This window comes from Equus quagga, chromosome 5, assembly GCF_021613505.1.
Source record: "Equus quagga isolate Etosha38 chromosome 5, UCLA_HA_Equagga_1.0, whole genome shotgun sequence".
NCBI classification, from domain to species: Eukaryota; Metazoa; Chordata; class Mammalia; order Perissodactyla; family Equidae; genus Equus; species Equus quagga.
Genome location: NC_060271.1, coordinates 19,815,468 through 19,837,384, shown reverse-complemented (window position 1 = coordinate 19,837,384; position 21,917 = coordinate 19,815,468). Strand labels below are relative to the sequence as shown.

Here is a 21,917-nt window from a genome sequence, read left to right as displayed (position 1 = left end):
ACAAAAGCAAAACCCCTCTCCCATGCCTGGCTAAACAGATCACATTGAGGCTCCTTCCCACATGGCGGGAGAGCCTAGTACAGATCTGCAGTCCCTTAGCTGAAACCCTTGGGGCCAAGTGTATTTTGGAATTCAGAATTGGGGGAATTTTAGAAAGATGCTACATTATCTGTGGCAAATATTATACAACATCCTCAGCAGAGTCTGAGGCAACACCCACTAACCAAACACTCATATTTCCACAGTGCACTTCATGAGCCGTAAGACTCAGTGGGATACATAAAGGCTATAAATAGGATCGTGCAGTTCACATGAGGCTTCCCTGCCAAACTGAACTTGGACCAAACTTACACGCAAAGTTCTTTTCAGTCTTTAGAGATTCTAGGACTTCAGAACTGCTGATAAAGGACTGAGGATGGTAGTTAAGAGCATGGCCTGACATATCTATCTGCATTAGAAGGGATTGGAATATATGTCTGTGTACATACATAACACGTTTATAAATATACATATATACTTATATAGACACATACACATACACATGGAAAAGTCTGGAAGGGATACACCAGATGTCAACAGTTGTCATTTCTCAGTGGTAAGATTTCTTTTCCTTTTTGCTTATAGGTACTTTCAAAGTTCACTAAAATCAGATGTATTTTTTTTTGTGTGTGTGTGTGTATATATATATATACACTATATATATACACTGATACTGATATATATAATACATATAGTGCTATATATATAGCACAGGCTTTGGCGGCAGTCTCAGATTCCATTTCTGGCCCTGCCATTCACTAGCTGTATGACCTTGAGCAAGTTTTCTAACTTCTCTAAGCTTCTGCTTCCTCAGCCAAGTAAAGATAACAGTATCTGCCTCATATGGTTGCTGCCTTCTTTTCCTACGGTTAGCTCGAGGCTACCCCTCACTGCAAGACCAAAAAGTGCTCCAGAAGCTAAACCAGACCTGCTGAAGGCCCAGACCTACAAAACAATGACAGGAGGCAAGGCTTCGCTTTCAGTAGCTTGTAGATAGGCCTACCACCAACTGTGATGATGGAAATGTTCTATAACGGCACTGCCCAAAACAGTGGCTGCTAGCCACACTTGAATGCGTAAACTGTGGCTACAGTGAATGAGAAATTCAATGTTTTATTTTATTTCCCTAAATTAAATTTAAATAGCCCCCTGTGGCCAGCGGCTATCATACTGGACAGTGCAGAGCTAGATTTCGTTCTTTGTCTTCTACAGGAACCAACAGCTGTCACGGTCCAGTCTAAACGGAGCTGTCCAGCTCTGCCTGAGCCCAGGCCCCCACTGTCTACTGGGCATTGCTACAAAAGGTTCTGCGCACAGGTGGGTCCCAGAAATGGGTGGTTTGCCTTCTGGGCCCTTTCCCTGAGCTCTCCCTCCTGTCACCAGCACTGTCATTCTCCCCATCAGCCACCTCTGCAATCCTGCCATTCGCTCACCTCTCTCCTTGGGCTCCCAGAGCAAGGCGGTCAGCAGTCTCTTCATTCTCACAGCTGCCTTCCTCCTGGCCATCTTCTCCTCACTTGTTACCTCAAGAGTCTCTCAACCAAGAGACCTTCCACTTCTCCCTATCCCATTTAGACTCTGGACTTGCCGGATTAAACTCTGATTTCATCTCTCCCTGCTCTAAAACGTTCAGTATTACACCACTGCCTGCAGGTTAAGGTCCAAACTGGTTGAACTGGCACATGAGGCCCGCTCTCCCTCACCAATGCACCACCCAAAGACAGCCCGATCTAAACAGGTTCCCCACGCACGCCACCCTCACTCCTGCCTCCACATGACATTCCTCCCACCTTCTGGCTCCCTCTCCTTCAAAGCCCAGCCTCAACTCCTACGTCCTCCTTCTCGAAGCCTCCCCAACCACACCAGTCCTCGGCAGTCATTTCTCTGAATTCTGAAGGCCTTCTTGTCCATATAACTTGTTTGGCACTTTAAGAGAAATTAGAGTGCTTTGGAAAAAGCCTTGAGCTTTGGAATAAAATAGACCTGGCCAATTTACTGGTTCCATCCATTACCTCACATGAAACCTCGAGCAAATTATTTAACGTTTCCTCTTTTGTAAAATGAGGATAACACCACCAAACTTACAGCGAAGCCGAAAGGATAAACAGATGAAATTCTGAATGGGTCAAGAGCCTAGCACCATGCCTGGACCACAGCCGGAACCCAGGACCTGTTAGTTCTTTTCCTTCTGCTCTAGCCCTAATCCTGCACTGCTTCGATGACAAGGACCACGACTGATGGAGGACCCTCTAACAGCCAGGTATTAAGTTAAGTGCTTCACGTGGTATTTCTTACTAGTGACCTCATTTTACAAAGAAAGTTATCAAGGCCCAGGGCAGATGGCAGACATACTCAAAGACACAGAGCCAAGCCAGTAAATGGCGCAGTTGATGCTGAAACCCAGATCTGCTTGACTCCAGCCTCCCCTTTCGCAAACATGGTCACAACACCCTCAGCACAAAAATAAACTCCCAGGGGTAACTATGACTAGGACTGAGACCATCTGGATCACAAAGCAAAAGTACCACCATGGCCTCCACAGGATGCGTGGGTGTGGCTGTCACTGCTGGGTGGAGATCACGTCCTGTCCTTCCTGAGCATCTACTCGACTGGCCTAGGAGGAGGTGGGCCTTCTTATCTTCTCAGTCACCGGCTTTACATTCCATTTCCAGCACACTAGAAGAACCTGCAGAACTATGTGAGCAAAACAGCTGAGAGTTCAAACTGGCAGGAGTAAGTGCGCTGGCTCCATGCTTGTCGGCGACACCATAGTGTGTACACCCCTCTAGGGGGCCATCCCATGGGCTCCCACAGTCTAAGACAGGACAACACAGACCAGGGAGAGATACGTTCAATTCACGGGGAGATAAACACATCCAGATCCAACTACCCAGAATCCAAGTCAGGCTGCGTTAACGATGACAATGATAGTAATATTATCATGGATAATATCAACAGCATATACTTAAGGCTTACTACATGCCAAGCATAGTTTTAATCACTTTACAGATATTTAACCTTCACAACTACTCCATGAGGTACGTGCTATTATTATTTGCACTTTACAGACCAGGAGACAAACACAGAGAGGGTAAGTAACTGGCCCCAGAACACACAGCTAATAAGTGGCACAGCCAGGATTCAAACCCAAGGAATCTGGGTGAAGAGTCTGTGTTCCTAACCAATAAACTACACTATCAGAAAAACATGGGGGGGCCGGTCTGGTGGCACAGTGGTTAAGTGCACACATTCCACTTCGGTGGCCCGGGGTTCGCTGGTTCGGATCCCAGGTGTGGACATGGCACTGCTTGGCAAGCCATGCTGTGGTAGGCATCCCACATATAAAGTAGAGGAAGATGGGCACGGATGTTAGCTCAGGACCAGTCTTCCTCAGCAAAAAGAAGAGGATTGGCAGCAGATGTTAGTTCAGGGCTAATCTTCCTCAAAAAAAAGAAAAGAAAAGAAAAGAAAAACATGGGGTTCAGAAAGCATTTATGGCAGAGGAAATAATTTCACCACAAAGATGTGGCTTTATAGTATGCTCAGAAATAAGTAATAATAAGTAGTATAAATAAGTAGAAATGAAAAGTTTTGTTTGAGAAGCGCTGGAGGATACAAAAGAAGAGTGTAGGGGTTAGGGCTCAAGCATTACATTCAAACGGACAACTGACGTCTAGGCTCAAGCCTGTCACTGACCAGTGAGTGATCACAGGCATGTCACCGACCCTCTGGGCCTCAATCTGTCCAGCTGAGAAATGGACATCCTCCTACAGCACTTCTGTGGCACAGTGTGAGGCCCACAGAGCCACAGTAAGTGCCGAATAAATGCTAACTGCTAATAATAATAGTCACAACAGTAATACTTTTATTGATTAGTAATAAATTTGTATTACATGTATTAGGGCCAAACTGTTAAGAACTGGAATGCCATGTGGAGTTTGGATCTTACTCTACGGCAAAGGGGAGCTAAGTACATAGTACACAGTGCATAAGGCAGGGAAATCTTTTTTTTTTTAAAGATTGGCACCTGAGCTAACATCTGTTGCCAAGATTTTTGTCTTTGTTTCTTCTTCTCCCCAAAGCTCCCCAGTACATGGTTGTATATTCTAGTTGTAGGTCCTTCTGGCTCTGCTATGTGGGACACTGCCTTGGCATGGCTTGATGAGCAGTGCCATGTCCATGCCCAGGATCAGAATTGGCAAAACCCTGGGCCATTGAAGCAGAGCAGGTGAACTTAACGTCGTGGCCTCGGGGCCGGCCCCAGGCAGGGAGATCGTGAGAGAAGCCCGTAACACAGGGCACCCAGCACTAAAACGAACGGAAAGGATCAATTTCAGCCTGTCTACCACCGCAAATGGTTCTGCTACTTTCTTAAAAGACTAAATAACCATGCTTCTTAGTTTTCTTTTCTTTTTTAACATTTGCCACTCTCCCACGGCTTTTCAAAAGGTACCATAGATTTTGGTATTTAACATGGGCAGAGACATCTCCAAAACCACATCCTGTGCCCTGCAAACCTGTGAGTCCTGGACTCAAAATCCAGTCTGCACCTTGTGCAAATCCAACCTGGGTCAGTAAGACTAAATAGGACCAATTCAGCTTGCAAGGAGGAAGACTAGAGCGCAGTTACTCCACGGCAACAGGCTGTGGTGGGGTGGGCTATTGGAGAGATGATTTGACTTTTTCCTGCAGGCCCTCCCTTCACCGGGCCTTGTGTGAACTGTCTGTGGTCTGGTGATAAAGCTGAAAGAGAAGTGGGCAACAACAAATCAGGAAGGGGGAAGAAGCGCACAGGGTGCTCGGGGAGGAAGGGGTCAGGAGCTTAGGTGACCAAGTACTTCAGGCTACGAATCATACAGGCCTCTCCGGTTCAAACAAAGACGACAGGCAGTTTTGTAGCACCTGCTGATGTACAAGGCTTTATGCTGGCCTTTGGGGAGGAGAGAGGATGCAAAATGCTGAGAGCAGCAAGCTCAAGCTTGTAAAAACGGAGCTGAATGAGCAGTCCCCAAAGAGGTGAAAAAGCCTAAGGCTTTATCCAGAAATAAAAAGCAGTCAAGTGTGAAGTAAGAGGAAAGGAAAGTGAGTTGTGGCAGCAAGCACTAGAGAGGGGGCCCACGCCAGGCTGTGCAGGACCTGAAGGCCATGCTGAGGCATCTGAACCTTCCTCTGTAGGCACCAGGCAGTGGTGCAACATTCAAGTTCACATACAAACTCGCAGCACATGATAAAAGTCATGTTCTCAGGAGATCCCTAGGGGAGAAGGAGACGTAAAGTTAGGAAGACTTGTAGAGACCGCTGCCCCAGTTCAGGTAAGAGGACTCCAACATGAACCACAGGGATTGAAAAAAACTTTTTTAATTTTCAAAAAATTTTAAAATTGCTGAAAAAGACTGGACAGAATTTGGTTATTAGACATAAGAGGAGAGAGAAGGGTCAAGGCTGACTGAGGTTGTCAGTGATGGCATTAACAGAAAAGAAACTGGAAGGAGGGAGGAGTAAAGAAGATAATGAGTGTAGTTAGTTGGCAGAAACCAGCCCAGGACAGACCATGAAGGGGGCAGCGAGTTTCTAAGCCCTAGGAGGTGGGCATCTGCAATTCCTAAATGCACTTCCCAAACAAAAGCATTCCGAAACACCTGAGCCTTCCTTAAGTCCTCTGACCTTGTAGGAGGCAAACACTCCCATTTTACAGATGGAAGAGAGGAAAGTCAAGAGAACATGTCTAATACTGTACCAAGGTGCAATCATGAAAATAAAAATAATATCCAGGCCACTTAGAGATACATGGCGTTCAAATCCTCATCATTCATATCTGCCAGCCTCAGTTCACATGTGCATCACTGGTAAAGTCTAGAAATTTGTTACAGAATATTTTAAGAAAGCAAGCATGCGAGTCAGCTGGCTTCTATGTTCCAACACTGTCTTTCCTCTAATAAATATTGATGCCTCCCTCTTCCTGAACCTTCCATCCCGTAGGATTTTTCTGTGCAAAGCTGCACTTCTAATTGAACGTTTGTGGGTCACCTCTCTGCTCCAGACTCCCACTGCACCACAATTCCAAAATGAACAGTTTTCTGAAGGAAAGAAAAGTCTTCCGGGGGTTCTCCTGCTCTAGAAACAAATACAAGGTTAAATGGGACAAAGAGGGAAAATGGAGGAGGGAACAACGAAAGGAGGAAGAAAAATGAACACAGTTCTCTTTTGTTTAAAGAAACAAAGTGAGCCACATGAATTTGCTTAGGAGTCTGCAGAGCTTCCTACAAAGGTGAAAATATTGGGTGATGTTTCTACCCAGAGGATAAACACCTAGCAAAATGCATTTTCTCCAAGCTAAAGGGACATGTTGGTCACACAGATTTTACTTATTGAGAGGGAGAGAGAGGGAGGAGAGGGAGAGAGGATCGACCCAGGGGCTATTTTCCAGCATTCTCTGGCTTCTACCCTGGTAATAATCTAGGTTAGCCTTTATGCTACCCTGAGATATAAATAGCATTCATTTCCTTTCTCAGGCCAGATAGACTTTAATGCTTTGTTTCCTGGGTCCAGGGGAAAAAATACTCATAGCTCATCTCATTCTAAATTTGAGTTACTACAAAGCTGCCTCACTTTGAATCAACCATGGAATAAGAAAACCACTTCAAAAGACCAAAATGTGTTTGTTATTACCACTTTGTTAAATTAGCCCAGAAGAGCCCCAATGGGACTTCTGAGTAGCTGTTTCCTTTCTAACACATAGCCCAGAATCCTCCAGACACAGCTCCAGGTCTCTGCACGTGTCTGGCATGAAATGTGGGTGGGTGACCATTTTACACAACGACACGGGTGAGTACTGAGACCTACGCTGGATCCTCCAAGGGGGCCTTCTGGATAAGAGCACCTTCAGTTGCTAGATAGAAATAAGGAGGCATTTCTCCTGATATCTTTTTAAGGAAAGGAGAAGCTACACAATGAAGAGCAGTTAAATAAGTGAAGCCGCAGCAATGCCCCTACCCACAACAGCCACGGGTCTGAGACCCGGGCAAGGTCTCAGCAGCTCAAGAGGCCAAGAGAATCAGACGACTGGCTGCCACTCAACCAGGAGCATCACATCTCACTTCAGCATCACGACTGAGCTCCAAGACACCGGGCTGACCCTGAAGACGTGGTCTCCAGTCTCAAGCTAGCTGCATTTCACTTTTCTACCACAATCCCTGCCAAGCTTGGCCTGGCATCCCTGAATTCAGCAAAGACAAACCAAAGAAAGAAATGGACATTTTGGAGAGAAGCATCAAAGTGAGTTTCTCCCTTCTCCACCAAGGCAAAGGCGAGTGAAGATCAGATTCACCTTGCCCCCAAAATACCTAGTCCTTTATGGTGTTCTTACCCTTGGCTCACCCTACAAGGACCACCGCCCTGCTGGGCCAAGCCTACACTCTCTTATCTCTATTGACAGACTATAGCTCCTGGGGGAAGCCCTCTTCCTCCTGACATGCGTCACCAACAGTATTTTTAAGCAGTTTTTTGCCTCGAGCTGCTTCCCCAGGCTATTGGGAAGTGGATATTTTGATCATATGTATATGGGAAAAACCAAATCCACTACCTGTTTTCCATGGGACCTAGAATGTCGCGAATGCCCAGAGGAGGCCCAAAGGGTTCCTCCTACCTCTTGCAGAAGATGTCACTCTCCTTTGAGGCCAGAGCAACTCTGGAAACAGAGATGACCCAACCAGAACTGGGGGCTTGGTGCCATTTCTTACCAATTGTAACATGAGCAACTTAGCAATTAATAGAGCATCCCCACTTACTGTAGGTATTATAATGGGGACAAATCATTTCCAACTAGAAATAAACCCAACACCTTGACAATAATTCCTCACCAGCATGTGGCTAGTTTCTGTTTTTGGAAAGGAGAGGAAAGATTGTGAGACTGCCGCCCTTTATCACCCGGAGCAGATAACCGGCTCAGAGCCGCCCTGACCTCTCACAGGTCTCTCTCCGCTGAGGGAATGAAGTCCTCCCACAGCCTGGCTCGGCTGTGCTGGCCCAGAAGACAGAACCCACCCTTTCTGTGGCCACTGGACCGCCTGTCCTCTGTCGATCGTCTGCATTCTGGCAGCCTCTTTCAAAGGGGCAAGGAGAGGCCAGGTTCTTAACCTTAAACTTTCACCTGCCCCAGCACCACAGCCCAGAATGTCACGGAAACTGAAGCAAGAGCTGTCTCAAGATCAGCGCTTCAAGGGAGCTGAGATAAACCCACAAAAGATGCAAACGATCAGCCGCTCCGGCCACGTCTTGCAGTGGCTGCAGTGAAGGAGAAGCTCAAGCACTGAGGAAGTCCTCTGCTCGCTTCGCTTCCTCCCATTTTAAGAACTTGTGCAACACACTATTCCCCCCCGCCCCTCATAGTTTCCAAGCCGGGTAAGAGCAGGTGAAGTGCTGGGCCCCACTTACAGCTCCTCGACAGACGCTTCAGCTCCTGCAAGGCTGAGAAGGGGCACAACCAGGTCCTCGTGGTCATGCCAAAGCTCGTGCGTAACTGGAGCCGCAAGGGCACACCCAGGAGAAAAGAATTCCAGGGAGCCCTTGCAGAAAACCTAGGAGCTGGTCAGAAAATACTGGTCTGCTGGTCCTCCCCAAGCACCAGACTGACCCAAATTTCAGCCCTGGGCCTCTCACTCTCCAAAAGACGACCTCCTGCTCAACAATTGGCCTTCTGTGCTGCACAACGTTATCCACCAAGGGGTGCCTGGAAAAAACCTAGTCCCTTTCACCTGTAACCTCATCCTGGCCTCTAGTCCCAGGGCGGATGGGGCTGTCCTAGTCTCCGGGTCGCGCACAGCCCGATCTATCATAGGGGCTGAGACTGACAAGAGAGCCAGCCAGCCCCAATACACACACCGTTCCTCACCCAAAGGAAGGCTCTGTCGTGGGGAGTGCACCTCCACACAAGCCAAACTCGGAAGGTCAGGACTTAAAAAACGAACTAAAGGTCAGGATGGAGAAAATGGCTCAGAGACGGGCAGCGACTAGCCACAGGTCACACAGCGAGTCAAAATTAAGCTTTCCTACAGCCCCAGCCTCGAGATCCCAGAAAACCCCAGTGCCACCCGCCTGTCCTCATCACGCCCGGCTAAGGATAACCAACATCTCCAGAGAACTTCAGTCCCAGCGGCCCCGTCTCGATAGGGCCAGGACCTTGGTCTTTGCCCGTGCGACCACCGGCCAACCCGCAGACCCCGGCCGCCCGAGGCCCGGGCCCGCCGCCGCCCGCGGCCCGGAGCCCCCCCCCCCCGGCTCTCCCCGCCCGGCTCCCCCCGCCCGCCGGACCTGCAGAGTCGCGTTCCCGAGAGCCGGCGGCGGCGGACATTTCCCGGCCTGCTTCCTCAACCTCTTCATCACGCCGCCCGCGCCGCCCAGCCGGCTCCGCCCCCAGAGGGGCCCGCCCCCAGAGGGGCCCGCCCCCGCGTGCCACCTCCGCCAATCGAAGGCCGGTCTGATCCACAGCCCCGCCCCCAAACAGAACGGAGCCCGCCCCTGCGACCTGGCCTCCTCCAATCCCCACAGCCCGTTCCGAGACGGATACCTGCCTCCGCCAATTCTGGCGCACCCCGGCCAGGTGCCTGGGGCCGAGTTCCAACCGTGGGGCGTGGGCAGCTGGGACTGCGGCTGGGTGCACCTGTATCGAGACAGCCACCGGAACTCGGGATCGGGGGTCGCAGGATCGAAGCCTGTGGCAGGAATAAAGAGGGAGTACTGAGCCACGGGCTTGAAGAGCCGTTGCGCCTCTGCGTGATTGTATGACCGGGAGCAAATCGCTCAGGTTCTCCGGAGAGTCTCCAAGCCTGTTCCTCTCGCGCACAGGGTGGGTCTGAGATTCAAATGCAATAGAAAGAATTAAAACGAAAGTTCCGTTCCAAGGTAGACCCGCGCCACTCCTCCGACCTTGTGGTAACTAGGTGTCAAAGTCTGCTTCAGATGTACGTTACCTTCTTAATCCTCACAACTAACTTTAGGAGGCAGGCAACTATTGTCCCATGGCAACTGCGCTCAGCGAGGTGGAGTCTAAGGTCACAGAGTGGGCACTTAAATAGACGTCAGTATAAGGTGTGGACTGGGGACTTTAACCACCCATAGTCTCCATCAGCAAGGCGCAAGCCACTCCAAATAAACACTCTAAGTAAAAGCAGAGTGCTTGCTACGAACTATACCTTCAAGACAAGTCCTCTGGTTCCCCTTTAACCAGATTGCCACTCCTTTCTAGAAATTCTTGAGTCTCCTCTGCCTCTCACTCAAGCCCAGGTCTGTCTGACCCCCAACACTCGCTGTTAACTCCTGTGCAATCCTGCCTGCTCCCCTCATGGAACTGCATGAACCTGACCTAGCTGAATTGGATTTGCAAGGACATCATAAATGAGAAGCCTTGGGTTCCAGTCCTGACGATGACACTGCCAGACACAGCTCTTAAATTATTTACAGCATTGACATACTATTAACCCATACACGGCTGCATCTGATTCTCATAGAACCGTTGGAGTAGCAGACAAGGGAAGTTCATGTTTCCATTGTACAAATAATAAAGCCAAGGCCTGAAGAAATAAAATATATTATCCACATTCACATCCAGAATTGAGATCTCTGGATTCTGTGGGCTTTGGAGTCGGAACCTGGGGTTCCAGACCTGGTCCGATTACTTCAATAGATGAATGACCTTGGGTAAGTTACTTACTTTCTCTCCATCAGGTTACTCATCTATAAAACAGGATACCTACTTTTTAGCATTGCTCAAAAGACTGAACAGAACATGATTGTTGTGCATTATCTAGATAGCTTGAAAAATATCTGGCTCACAGTAGGTACTGAATGTTAGCTGATTCTTTTCTCTAATTGTGGTCTCTTGGCTAAGGCACGTCCACTCCCTGGCCTTTTGTGCCGCACATCATCATCCACCAAGGACTCAGCGGAAAAAACCTAGTTTCTTTGACCTATAACCTCATCCTGGACTTGAGTCCCTTCGTCTGTAAAATGCAAGGTTTGGGCTGGTGGATATCCAAGAGCTGGTCAGCTCTGAGAGTCCCCTCTCACCCAGTCCCCTCCCTGAGGAAGTCCACATCGTGACAACCACTCCGAGAAGCTGAGTTAGTGTGGTTAACCTGCTGGTTACCCCAAGTGTGGACCCCAGAAGGAAGAGCAGGTAAGGGGACAGACAGATACTTAAGCGTGAAAGAGAGATGTCATCCTTGACTCCTCTCTCTTCTTCATGCCCATAGCCAGGCACCAGGCTCTGTTCATCCATTCAACAAATATTGATTAAGTGCCTACTAGGTGCCAGGCACTGTTCTAACCACTGGGGTAAAGTTGTGAACAGAACCCTAACTCAGTGCCCCATGGTGCGTTCTCATCCGTTTGATCTCTCCCGTCCGTCCTCTCTTCCTCATTCCCATCCCCAGGCCCTGGTCCAAGCCTCCTTTTCCACGCCTGAGCCGCTGCAATGTGCTCCTGTCGATCTCCCTGCTCCAGGCTCTCCACTTCCGCGCCAGTTTGCCAGAGGAGCTTTCACAACGTGCAAATCCTGCCTTGTCATCCCTCAGTTTAAAATTCCCACAGCTCCCCACAAGCTACAGGGCAAAGTCCGAGTGCTTTGTTGGTTATTTAAGACCTTTTGTGAGCCGTCTGCTGGCCTCTCCCAGCTCAGCTCTTTCCACACCCTCCTACTACAGCAAGTTCAGGCCACCAAATGATCTGCTCTTCCCTCCAACTGCCCTTTTCCCCTTGTTGCTCGCCTGGGAAAAAACTTAGTCATCCTAGTCTCGGCTTAAACATCACCTCCTCCATGAAGCCTTCCCTGAGCCATTTATATGTAACGGGTTGGCCTGAGTTTAGGAAGCCCTAGTGCAAAACTCAACAGCTCAGGCTCTGGAGGAGACGATCTAATTCTGTCCAGTCCTGGCTCTGTAGTTTACCAGCAAGGTACTCGAACAAGGCACTTAACCTCTCTGAGCCTCAGTTTCCTCATCTGTAAAATGGAGACATAGATAATGCCTGCCTTGTAAGCTTGTAAGGAAAAGGAGACAATGTGTGAAAAGAACAGTGTCTAATACACAATAAGTCAACCATGAATGCTAGCTAAGTTATGGGCCCTCTTGTACAGAAGGAGTTAACATTTTCTGAGTTCCTACTATGTGCTAGGCACTTTTACATGTGTTATTTAATTCTTGCAACTCCATGAGGATGATATTTTTTACATGAAGAAGAAGTCTACAAAACCAAGGTTCAGAGAGGTGAGGTGGTTTACCCAAAGTCACACAGCTAGGGTCCAGCAAAGATAACTTTCAAACACAAGGGGCTCTGTAGCTTCAAAGTCCATGCTCTTTGCTGTTGTTACTATTATTACCTCTCCTACAAATACTACTAATAATCATAAAATAAGTTCTCCTTGTTAGTTTAAGATTTCGAGATAAACTTCCCCCCACTTGTAGAATAAACCTTGAACCCCTTAACCAGGCATTCAAGGCTCTATAATCTTGTTTCTGCTTCCTTTCCCCATGTTCAGGCTCCATGGTGAGACCACGACCAAAGGGAAGCCCGCCTCCACTCCTGCAGAGACGAGAGGTTAGCATGGAAGGAAACGAGTAATAGTGTTGGGTACAGCTCAGCCCCAGCACATGGTGGCTTGAATTTGCATGTCCTACGGCTGATCCTCTGCTCTGTACAAACTCTTCTTATCCTGACTGGCTGATCTTCCGATCTAAACAAATTCTGCCCTTGAGGCCACTGACCTCTCCCTGCTGGGCCAAAGCTGGACCATTTTCTCAGCCGCAGTGGGAACAGGGCAGGAGAGCCCATCTGATAGACTTTCCTTGGGTCTAGCTGTGGCTGGCAGAGGAGAGGAAAGCTGCAGACCCTGCTGACTGATAAGAGACATTGCATCAGAATCGCAGCCCACCTGTGCAGCCCTGCACAGGGCCAGGAGGGCAGAGGGGTCCTGCCGGAGTTACAACTCAGGTCCAGAGCCAGGAAAATCGAAAAGCAAACACCCTGCTTGGCTGGCGGCCTGGGGGCACTGTGGCTGCGTGCCAGTGACTTCGAGAGGGCACAGAAACTATGAGGTGTGAGTCCAAAATGTGGAAAGTCAACTGGTGGTGGGTAGATTAGTGCCTGCTAACCCCACCACCCTCCAGGGAGCCTGGGGTCTTACCTACCTGGACAGGCCCTGGCGACTTCCTGGAGGAACATCCTGGTGTGTGAACCAAAGGGTAGCTGGAACATGAGGCTGAGCTCCGCCGTGTCCAGCTGGACGGTCACATCTGAGCCTGCAGAGAGGAGGCAGGAAATAAGCCCTTGGCCTCCAGGAGCGAAGCACTTAGCTGCATATTAAGGCTGGAGTCCTCAGAATGGAGGGTCAGCAGCCCATCCTCCCAAAGCCCCTTCATCAATTCACTAAAAGCTGCTGCTGGGGCGATGAGGGAACCCTCTGTACCCTCGGCTCCAAATTAACGTCATCCTCACTCTACAGTGGGGGGTGGACCAAGGCCCTAAAAAGTCGGTAACACAATGCTGCTGGAAGAGAGCAAGGTCTCTGACCTGTAGTCTGTCCCCCCAAGTGGAATGAAAGGCACACAGAGGCGGACGGGAGGGGCTGTCCGTCTGTCAGTCTAGCTGACTGGGCCAGGCATGTGCTAGGCCCTGGGAATACCATGGTGAGGAGAACAGACGAGGCCTGTCTTCAGGGAGCTAGACTGCGGACAGTGTCTTGCTCAGAGCATAACCCCAGCATCCACAGGCACATGGTGAGCATGCGCAAACAGGGGCTGAATTAATGAAGAGGTAGGAGTGAGCTAGCAGAGTGATAAAGAGTGTGGGCTCTAGAGTCTGGATGCTGAGTTTGAATCCAGTTTCCACCACTTACTAAAGTACTTAATTTCTCTGGGCCTCAGTTCCCTTGTCCATAAAATGGGGACGAAGACAGGGATAACGTCATAGAGTTGTTGTGAGGAAAGCACCGTATGATGTGTGTAAAGGTCTCAGCATAGTGCCTGGCACAACATAATCATTGATTGAATAGCCACTTCTATTTTTTTTAAATTTTTTTGGTGAGGAAGACTGTCCATGAGCTAACATCTGTGCCAATCTTCCTCTATTTTATATGTGGGACAACACCATAGCATGGCTGATGAGTGGTGTGTGGGTCCACACCCAGGATCCAAACCAGTGAACCACAGGCCACTGAAGTGGAGTGCGTGAACTTAACCACTATGCACCAGGCCAGCCCCTATTGTTATTATTATCAACTACTACTCCTACTACAGGCTAACAAAGAAGACAGACATTAAATAGGTCACTGTAAGGATCCTATAGGATCCTTACATCCCTGTGAGTGACAGAGAGCTGGCCAGGATGAGAAAAGGGAATGTGTATCAGTGAGATACAATTTCAGGAGTTGCACAATGGCCTTCTGGGAAAAATGAAATGTGAACTGAAGCCCTGAAGGATGAGCTGGCGAAGTGGAAAGAGGTGGGAAGGCATTCAGGAAGAGGGAGCAGCACATCAGGGGCTCCGTGCTGAGAACGGGTCACGTGTGGGGCGATGGAAGCAATCCAGAGGATTCCCAGAGTGGCAGGAAGAGAGGGAGCTGAGGCTGGAGAGGGGGTGGCTCAGATCCTGCGGGGTCTTCCTCACCACAGTAGGGATATCGGAGGGTGCTCTTACTTCCCACCATTCCTTTCTCTGCAGAACCTGTGCCCCCTGCCCCCGCTGGGACCCAGACTGAAACGACCACTCACCAAGAATGTAGAGTTCACCATCTGGGGACACTGTGGGGACGGAAAGAAAAAGGCCCTTAGCAAGTGAACACCCCAGCCCCAGCGCCTTCCTGGCTCCCATGCCCACCCCCAAAAGGGCAGAAATGACCTAGAAGGCCAGAGGAGAGGGACTCATGCCACCCAGCCCCCGGCGGCACCTTCTTCCAGCGTAAAATCCCGCGAGACAGGCACTATCTGGTCCAAAGAGACGTCGTCCCCAGTAATGGCCATCCTCCGGTGCGTGTATAGGAAGAGACTGAGGGCAGGAAGCACAGGTGAGGACAGGGTCTGCTGGCCTCCCAAGGGCCCATCGTAGAGGCCTCAGGGTGCTCACACTCCCTCCTTGGTCCCTAGGGCTGTGCTGGTGTTGCCCAGCTGTGCACACTCCTCTTTCCCTCTCTGTTCATGGTGCCCATCAGAGACTGCAATTTTATGGATAGGTCATCAAAGCTGAACTTGTCTCATTGTGGGGAGCCCCTGCTTTGTTAGGAAAACACATGCTCTGTCCATTGCACACTCTAGCGCTGCGTGTGACAGGAACAGGGCAACCTGAGCCACCCCCTTCCCCTTCCTGAACCCCAGTTTCTCCACCTATAAAGTGAGGGCAGTGGATTAGAAAACGTCTAAGGCGCCTCCCTCCCAGCTCTGGGACCCCGGGGTTCACCTTCTGGCTATGAGACCTTTGACAAGTATTATTTATTCTCTCTCTGCTCCGGGGTAATACGTGGGCATTACTAGGCAGCATTTATTGAGCACTTTCTATGGGCTTCGTGGTGTTCTAAACACTTTACATGCAATAACTCACTTTAATCTGGACACATTCAGGTACAGAGGAGTGTAGCAACTTGCTCAAGATCATGTGGCTCGCAAGTAACAAAGCCTGGATCTGAACCCGGGCAGGCGGGCCACGAGGCTCAGGCTCTGGGCCAGTGCGTCAAACTGCCTCTTCTCCAGTAGCTCCCTCATCATATTTTGAGGGTTATAGGAGTGAATACATATGAAGCGCTTAGAATATAGTCTTCAAAAAATATTAACCATCAATATTATATTTATTCTAGAAAACTCAGACTCTGCCCCGGAGAGATGTTTGAAGTCCAGCTGGAGGGTACAGTGAAGAATAACCCCATGGCCCAGGCAAAGACCGAACCCCTCACTTACGCGTGTTCCTGACCACCATGTTCCAGGCGGTAACGGACGAGTCCCAGGAGCCGGCTCTGCCTGCTGTCTCCCTCACACAGCATACCTTGCACTGCCTGCTGCTCAGGGTCAAGGGAAACCGAAACAAAACCAGAGGCCAGGCCTCTCCCAACCTAGCCTGCCCCTTTCCCGGTCCTCATCCACACAGATTTACTGTGTGACCTTGGGCAAGTGGCTTCCCCTCTCTGAGCCTTCCTCATCTGTGTAATGGGGATAATAATCCCCAACGTCACCAGGGGTTGGGAGGATCACTGAGTATTTACAGCACCTGGCAGAGGGTCCAATACTAAGTACTTACTAAATACTGGTTTCTTTCTCCCCCTGATGGCACAGAGAGAGGGAGGAGAGCAGATAGACTTACAGACACCTCCCATTCCACTTCCCAAGCCCAGGCCAGGCGCTGGCCCTGGGAGCTCAGCATGGGGAAGGATATGATGATACAGTACTCCCCATCCGCCAGGGTCTCCTGGATGGCCACGGACTGGTCCATGCTGGCCCCTGCTGGGCGGACACACCCTGCAGGAGGGCAGATGGGAGCCCCCTTTGGTTAACGTCACCCCAGAGGTGATGGAGCTGCCTCAGGGGGCGGGGGCAGGGAGGAGGGCCTCTGTGCAGGGAAAAGTGCGGGACGCCTGATCCCCCTCCTCCTCCCCCTCCTCCTCCCTAGAAGGGGCCTTCTAGTTTCTAGGGAGAGGGGCCGACCCTTTGCCCCTGGTGGGATGTGGTTTGTTGTGCCGCCCTTTGTCTGGAAGGGAACCAGTCGTTCCTGAGTGGGGTCCAGTCTGCTTGTTGGAAGTGGGGTGCCTGGTCCCATAACTGTAGAGAGGGTCATGGTCCCATTGCTCCTGGGATGGGGCTCTGTCTCCCTTTTTGGGGAGCCACGTTAGTCCTGCTGGCGTCTCTCTGAGAGGTGTCAGTTGTGTGTGTCTGCGTGGGGTTGGGGGGAACATCCTGTTACTCCCAGGAAGGGAGGGTCTCATCCTGGATGAGGACCCCAGTCCTGTTCCTCTTTCCCCGGAGATGTGAAAAGCGTCCCATTGCTCCTTGGCTCTCACCCCCGCCCAGCAGGCCCAATTGCATCAGCCACAGGCCAGGGGGTGTCCGGTTCTGACAGCCACAGGCTAGGGGGCCCAGCCCTCAGCTTGCCCACCCACTCTTGCCCAGCCCTGCCCTGGTTCCCAGCTCTGCACCTACTCCCAGCCCCCTGCCGTTGCCTCCTACCTCCTGAGCTGTCACCGCTGGGTGCACGGGACACTTCGGCCCTGGCCCGGCCAGTGACTACATTTCCCAGCAGCCCCTGCGCCGCATGATGGTCAGCCAGCCTGCAAGTCCCGGCATGCCTGCGCCAATCATGGGGGGTCTCCCCGCCCCCATTAACTCCTTAGGTCCTGGGGTGTTCCGGGCTCCTTATTCCAGAAAGGCTTTCCTAACGAATGCCTTAACTTCCACCCCCGGCCCTCTAAGTCATGGGGTCAGAGCTCCCCGCCCAGGGCCCCGGAAGGAAGATGGTCACGTCTGCCTTAAGGGGGAAAAATAATGCATTTTTGTTTTCTCCTCAATTCCATCCTCCACTCCTCTCACTCCAGACAGGCCAACTCTGGCCTCTGCTGGAATTCCTCCTCCTCAGATAACTATCCTGTCCTAGCTTAAAGGAGAACGACACTATGAAGAACCATCATTCCCATTTTCCGGGTGGAGAAACTGAGGCTCAGGTTAAACAAGTCGATCAAGGCTCTGCAGACACCAAGCGGCAAAACTGGGCCTCAGCTGGAAGTGTGCCTCCAACTTGTGTGCCGTGGACACTGCCTCACACTGCCATGTTTCCTCCCTCAGCCTCACGTGTGTGTGAATGACGTGTGAACGATGGGGAGCATCCGGTCCTGCCCGCCTCATGGGAAGGCACTTTGTAACGGGCGTGATGCTGTTCCTGTGCTGAGACCCAGTCCTCTCTCCTCCTCCTAGGGGAGCGGAGTGGACATGGGAGGGGGCCCCTCAGCTCTCACGATAGCCTGAGGGTGCACTTTATTGTTCTCCAGCCCTTTCCCCTGATTCCCCTGGTCACGTGCCCTTGGGAAGGCCTTCCTCCTTTTGGGCCTCAATTTCCCCATCTAGGATAAGGAAGTTGCTCTGGATGGGCAAAAAGGGCCAGCTCGGATAAGGGAGTCCAGGACGGGGCTCTCTCACACTGTCGGCCATTTCACAAAGCTGTAAGCCCCCAGAGGACAGAGGACAGGGCTGTGTCTTCCTCTCATCACTTCAGCACAGGTTCTGGCACACAGGTGGCCCTCAGACCTTGTTTATTGAATCACTGAATGAATGAATGATCTGAATGAATACACCTTCTCTCAAGCTTTGACGCAAACTGAAGGGTCAGTGCTGGGGAAGGAGTGACCGCTGTGACTTCTCACCAGTGCCCCCTCCCTTTGCCTGAGCTGGGAGCTGCCGCCCTGATGGCCAGTCCAGCTCTGTATGTGTGAACCTCTTTCAGAAACAGAGCTCACCTTCTTCCCAATCTCCTTTTCCTGGAAATAGCCACGGCACACATGGAGCTCAAGTTTATTTGAATTTGGTCTCAGAGTCATGTAGGGGATGAGGGGAGAGGGGATTCATTCAGATCTTTGGAGATAAAGGGGTGGGGGTCACTGCAGAAAAGCAGAGGAACCCTAACTCCAGCCCGCTCTTAATGTCAAACGTTGGGGAGGAAGTTCTGGGAAGATGCATAGCGCTGGGCAATTCTTACAGGCGAAGAAACTGGCCCCGCAGGACTCTGGGGGCTCCTCCCAGTTGATGGGGCTCAGACAGGAGGTGGTTCTGTTTTTTCAGACAAACCTTAGCCTCTCTTTGAATTGGAGCTAGGGCCCTGCCCCCTGGAGGACACCATGTCAGGCCTCGGCCAAGAGCCGAGGCCTTGATAAATCCTTTTCACTAAAGACAGAGCTACAGGAATCAGAGCTGGGGGCAGGCCTGGGGCTTGCCAGGCCTACGGGGTCTTCCTGGCTGCAGTTCCCTGATTCTCCTGGGCTCAGGTGGGGGAGCAGGAAGGGAAGGAGGGCAGAGTGGAGGAGCAGCAGCACAGCCCTGTCAGGGCCCAGGACATGGAGCTGCTGGTGGCCCCTGGGGCTGCCCGGTTCAAGGGGAGATTCCCGTCCAGCTGGAGGCAGCTGCCTGAGGCCGAGGCTTGGCAGCACACCTGGTAGCAGGGCTGAGCCTTAGGCCCGTGACACCTGGGGGTCCCTGCCATGCAGGCCTGGCTGCAGCCTGCAGTGTAACCTGGGCTGGACCATTTCAACTGCAGACCAGAGATGTGCGCATTCATCCTGCCCTTACCTCTCTCCCCGACTCGCGGGGGCAGAAAGTGTTAAGTGGGCCACGGGCTGAGCTGAACCTTCCTGGACTCCTCGCTCCCTCCCCACGAGGTCAGCCAGCTAGTCCCCAGAGATCATACAGGGCCATCAGAACAAGGGGGCACATCATGGAGACTCAGAAAATTCCAGCTGCCACCTGGGATCTGGCCTCATGCAGGGCTGGGAGGGTCACACAGGCCACACCCCAGGCAGCCTGGCTCCCAGCAGGTCTAGCGCCAGCCAGATTCGGGGCTGACCCACTCTGTCCAGGCAGGCGGAGAAAGGCCTGCAGTGCTGAGGGAGGACACCACCTCAACCTTGGAGCACTCCAGGGGCGCACCTCACAAAAGGCCAAGCCCTCAGGACACACGGTCACAGTTTTCTGTCCTTTGAAGCAGTCACTGCCTTGGCGGGAGAAGGTGGCACAGACTGTCCCCTGGAAGAGAAAGTGGAGAGCTCTGTCTAGACCAAGAGGGAGTGAATGCCGGACAGAGGTGAGGCTGGAGCCCCATCCTGTCTGTCCCGCTGGCCCCAGCCACCACACGTTGTCATTCCTGCCTCCACCTCCCAGAGCAGGCAGGTGTGAATGAGACACATTTCTCTTAGGGGCTGGCAGGGTGGTGGTCACCAGGGGGGGCAGTGGAAAGCAGCTTGTCCTCTGGGATGGTCAGGTGGCCCAGGCCTGGGAGCAGAGCAGGGCTGCCTGGGGAAGTGCTGTGACACCTCTGCTTGGGGATGATTCCTCTGCAAAGTCCCAGCCCCGGCCCCAAGGGAGGGCATCTTGTGTGCTATCACAGCCAGAAACTCCTCTGCCGCCGCTGTGGACAAGCACGGGAGCTTGCCCGGGCTCCCTCGGAGCCTGGCGGGAAGCACTGGCTAAGCTGCGCTGGGGATGTGGAGGGGCTTGGGAGGGGGAGTGTGGAAGGCACTGAAGGTAGAAAGCTCAGATTTGGGGAGTCGATGAGGAGGGGAGACCTCAAAGGTAAGGGTCAGCCTGACAAGGTTTAAAGGTCAGGGTGTTGACAGAGGTTGGGGGTTTGGTGAAAACTGAGCTCAGATGTGAGGGCCTCTAAAAGGGTGGGGTTCAGAGTTGGGGGTTACTGTGTGGGCAAGGCTCAGGGCTGGGGAGAGGTGGGGTGGGGCTCAAAGGTTATGGGGCCAATGGGAGCAGGAGTCAGAGTAGGGGGCAATGGAAGAGGGGTTCAGACTTGTGCGGCTGTCTCACCTGAGGCTGACCGCTGAGCGCCAGGCACTGCAGGCCTGCAGAGAGCAGGGGCCTTGGCTGGGGTCTGCGTTGTTGGGCAGCAGGCAAGGGCTGGGACTGGTTTCATTTCCCCGGTCACAACTGAGGCTGCACCAGGCAGTGCAGTGGGAAGCATGGAGTTGAATCAGCAGAATAAAGAGAATGTGGGGGCCGCCCTGGTGGCGCATCGGTTAAGTGCACACGTTCCACTTCGGTGGCCTGGGGTTCACCGGTTTGGATCCCAGGTGCAGACATGGCACCGCTTGGCAAGCCATGCTGTGGTAGGCGTCCCACATTTAAAGTAGAGGAAGATAGTAGCTCAGGGCCAGTCTTCCTCAGCAAAAAGAGGAGGATTGGCAGCAGATGTTAGCTCAGGGCTAATCTTCCTCAAAAAAAAAAAAAGAAAAAGAGAGAGAGAATGCGGAGGAGCCCAGAGGATGGCGGGACAGCCAGATCTCAACTTCCCCTGGCATCCTGAACACTGATTCCTCTCCCTCCTGCTTCAGTCTCTCTCATCAGCAGCCCTCCAGTGGCACTGCTCCCCACCCCTGGGGCAGCCCCTCATGGTAGCACCCCGCCTGGGCCCCATGGCAGCCCTTCCCCGCACCTCGCCGTGGTGCTCCCCGGGCCTGCACACTGTCGTTGGTTGGAGAACTTTGCCTCCTGGCAGCACACTTCTCCAAAGCAGCGGGAGCTATGGATATCTGAGGAGAGGGTTGGAACACTGTGGCCTCATTCCCCTGGGGGCAGGCTCTCTCCTCCTTCATATGCTGCTCACCTGGACAGGAGCAGGGGTCAGCTGACTTCTCACCAGGTTCTGGGCTACCAGTAAGACCAGCAGGAGGACTGGTAGGAGGAAAAGGAGAGAGGGAACCACTGCAGGGAGTAAGCAGCTCAAGGGTCATAGGTCAAGGAAAGGTCACGCAGTGGTTAAGTGGTAGAGGTCATGAGGTCAGGGAAAAGGGGAAGTCCCAGGGTCCAGCAATAGTCATGGGTTAGAGTTGGTCACGGAGTCCAGGAAAGGCTGGGATTCCTGGGCTGAGGACAGCTACCTCGGGGCAAAGCAGCCCTATGGCTACCATTGGCCACACACATCTTCTGTGGAGGTGCTGCAGGAGCCAGAGAGTGAGAAGGACCAGTCTGGGCAGGCCAGGGGAGGGCTGTGAACAGAGATCCCCATTATTGTACTACACCGATGAATCAACTGAGGCTGGGGAAAGGCAAGGTCAATCTGTAGGAAATACGGGATCCTGGGGCCGGACTTTTGCTTCCCACAAATCATACTGTCAGAATGAAATTGAGGCAGCCACAAAG

At 51.8% G+C, this 21,917-nt stretch overlaps 1 protein-coding gene across 1 annotated transcript in view; it reads right to left on the bottom strand.

Annotated features, from left to right (window-relative positions):
- The window catches only part of INPP5B (inositol polyphosphate-5-phosphatase B), a 48,714-nt gene extending 31,428 nt beyond the window's left edge, over positions 1–17,286 (bottom strand). Inside the window, 8 exon segments of the mRNA XM_046662343.1 lie at positions 9,349–9,552; positions 9,555–9,749; positions 13,221–13,331; positions 14,802–14,831; positions 14,978–15,075; positions 15,978–16,072; positions 16,450–16,532; positions 17,238–17,286. Of these exon segments, the coding sequence (XP_046518299.1) occupies positions 9,349–9,552; positions 9,555–9,749; positions 13,221–13,331; positions 14,802–14,831; positions 14,978–15,075; positions 15,978–16,072; positions 16,450–16,506 (790 nt within the window). The 5' untranslated portion in view covers positions 16,507–16,532; positions 17,238–17,286.
- Between the last annotated feature and the right edge of the window lie 4,631 nt (positions 17,287–21,917).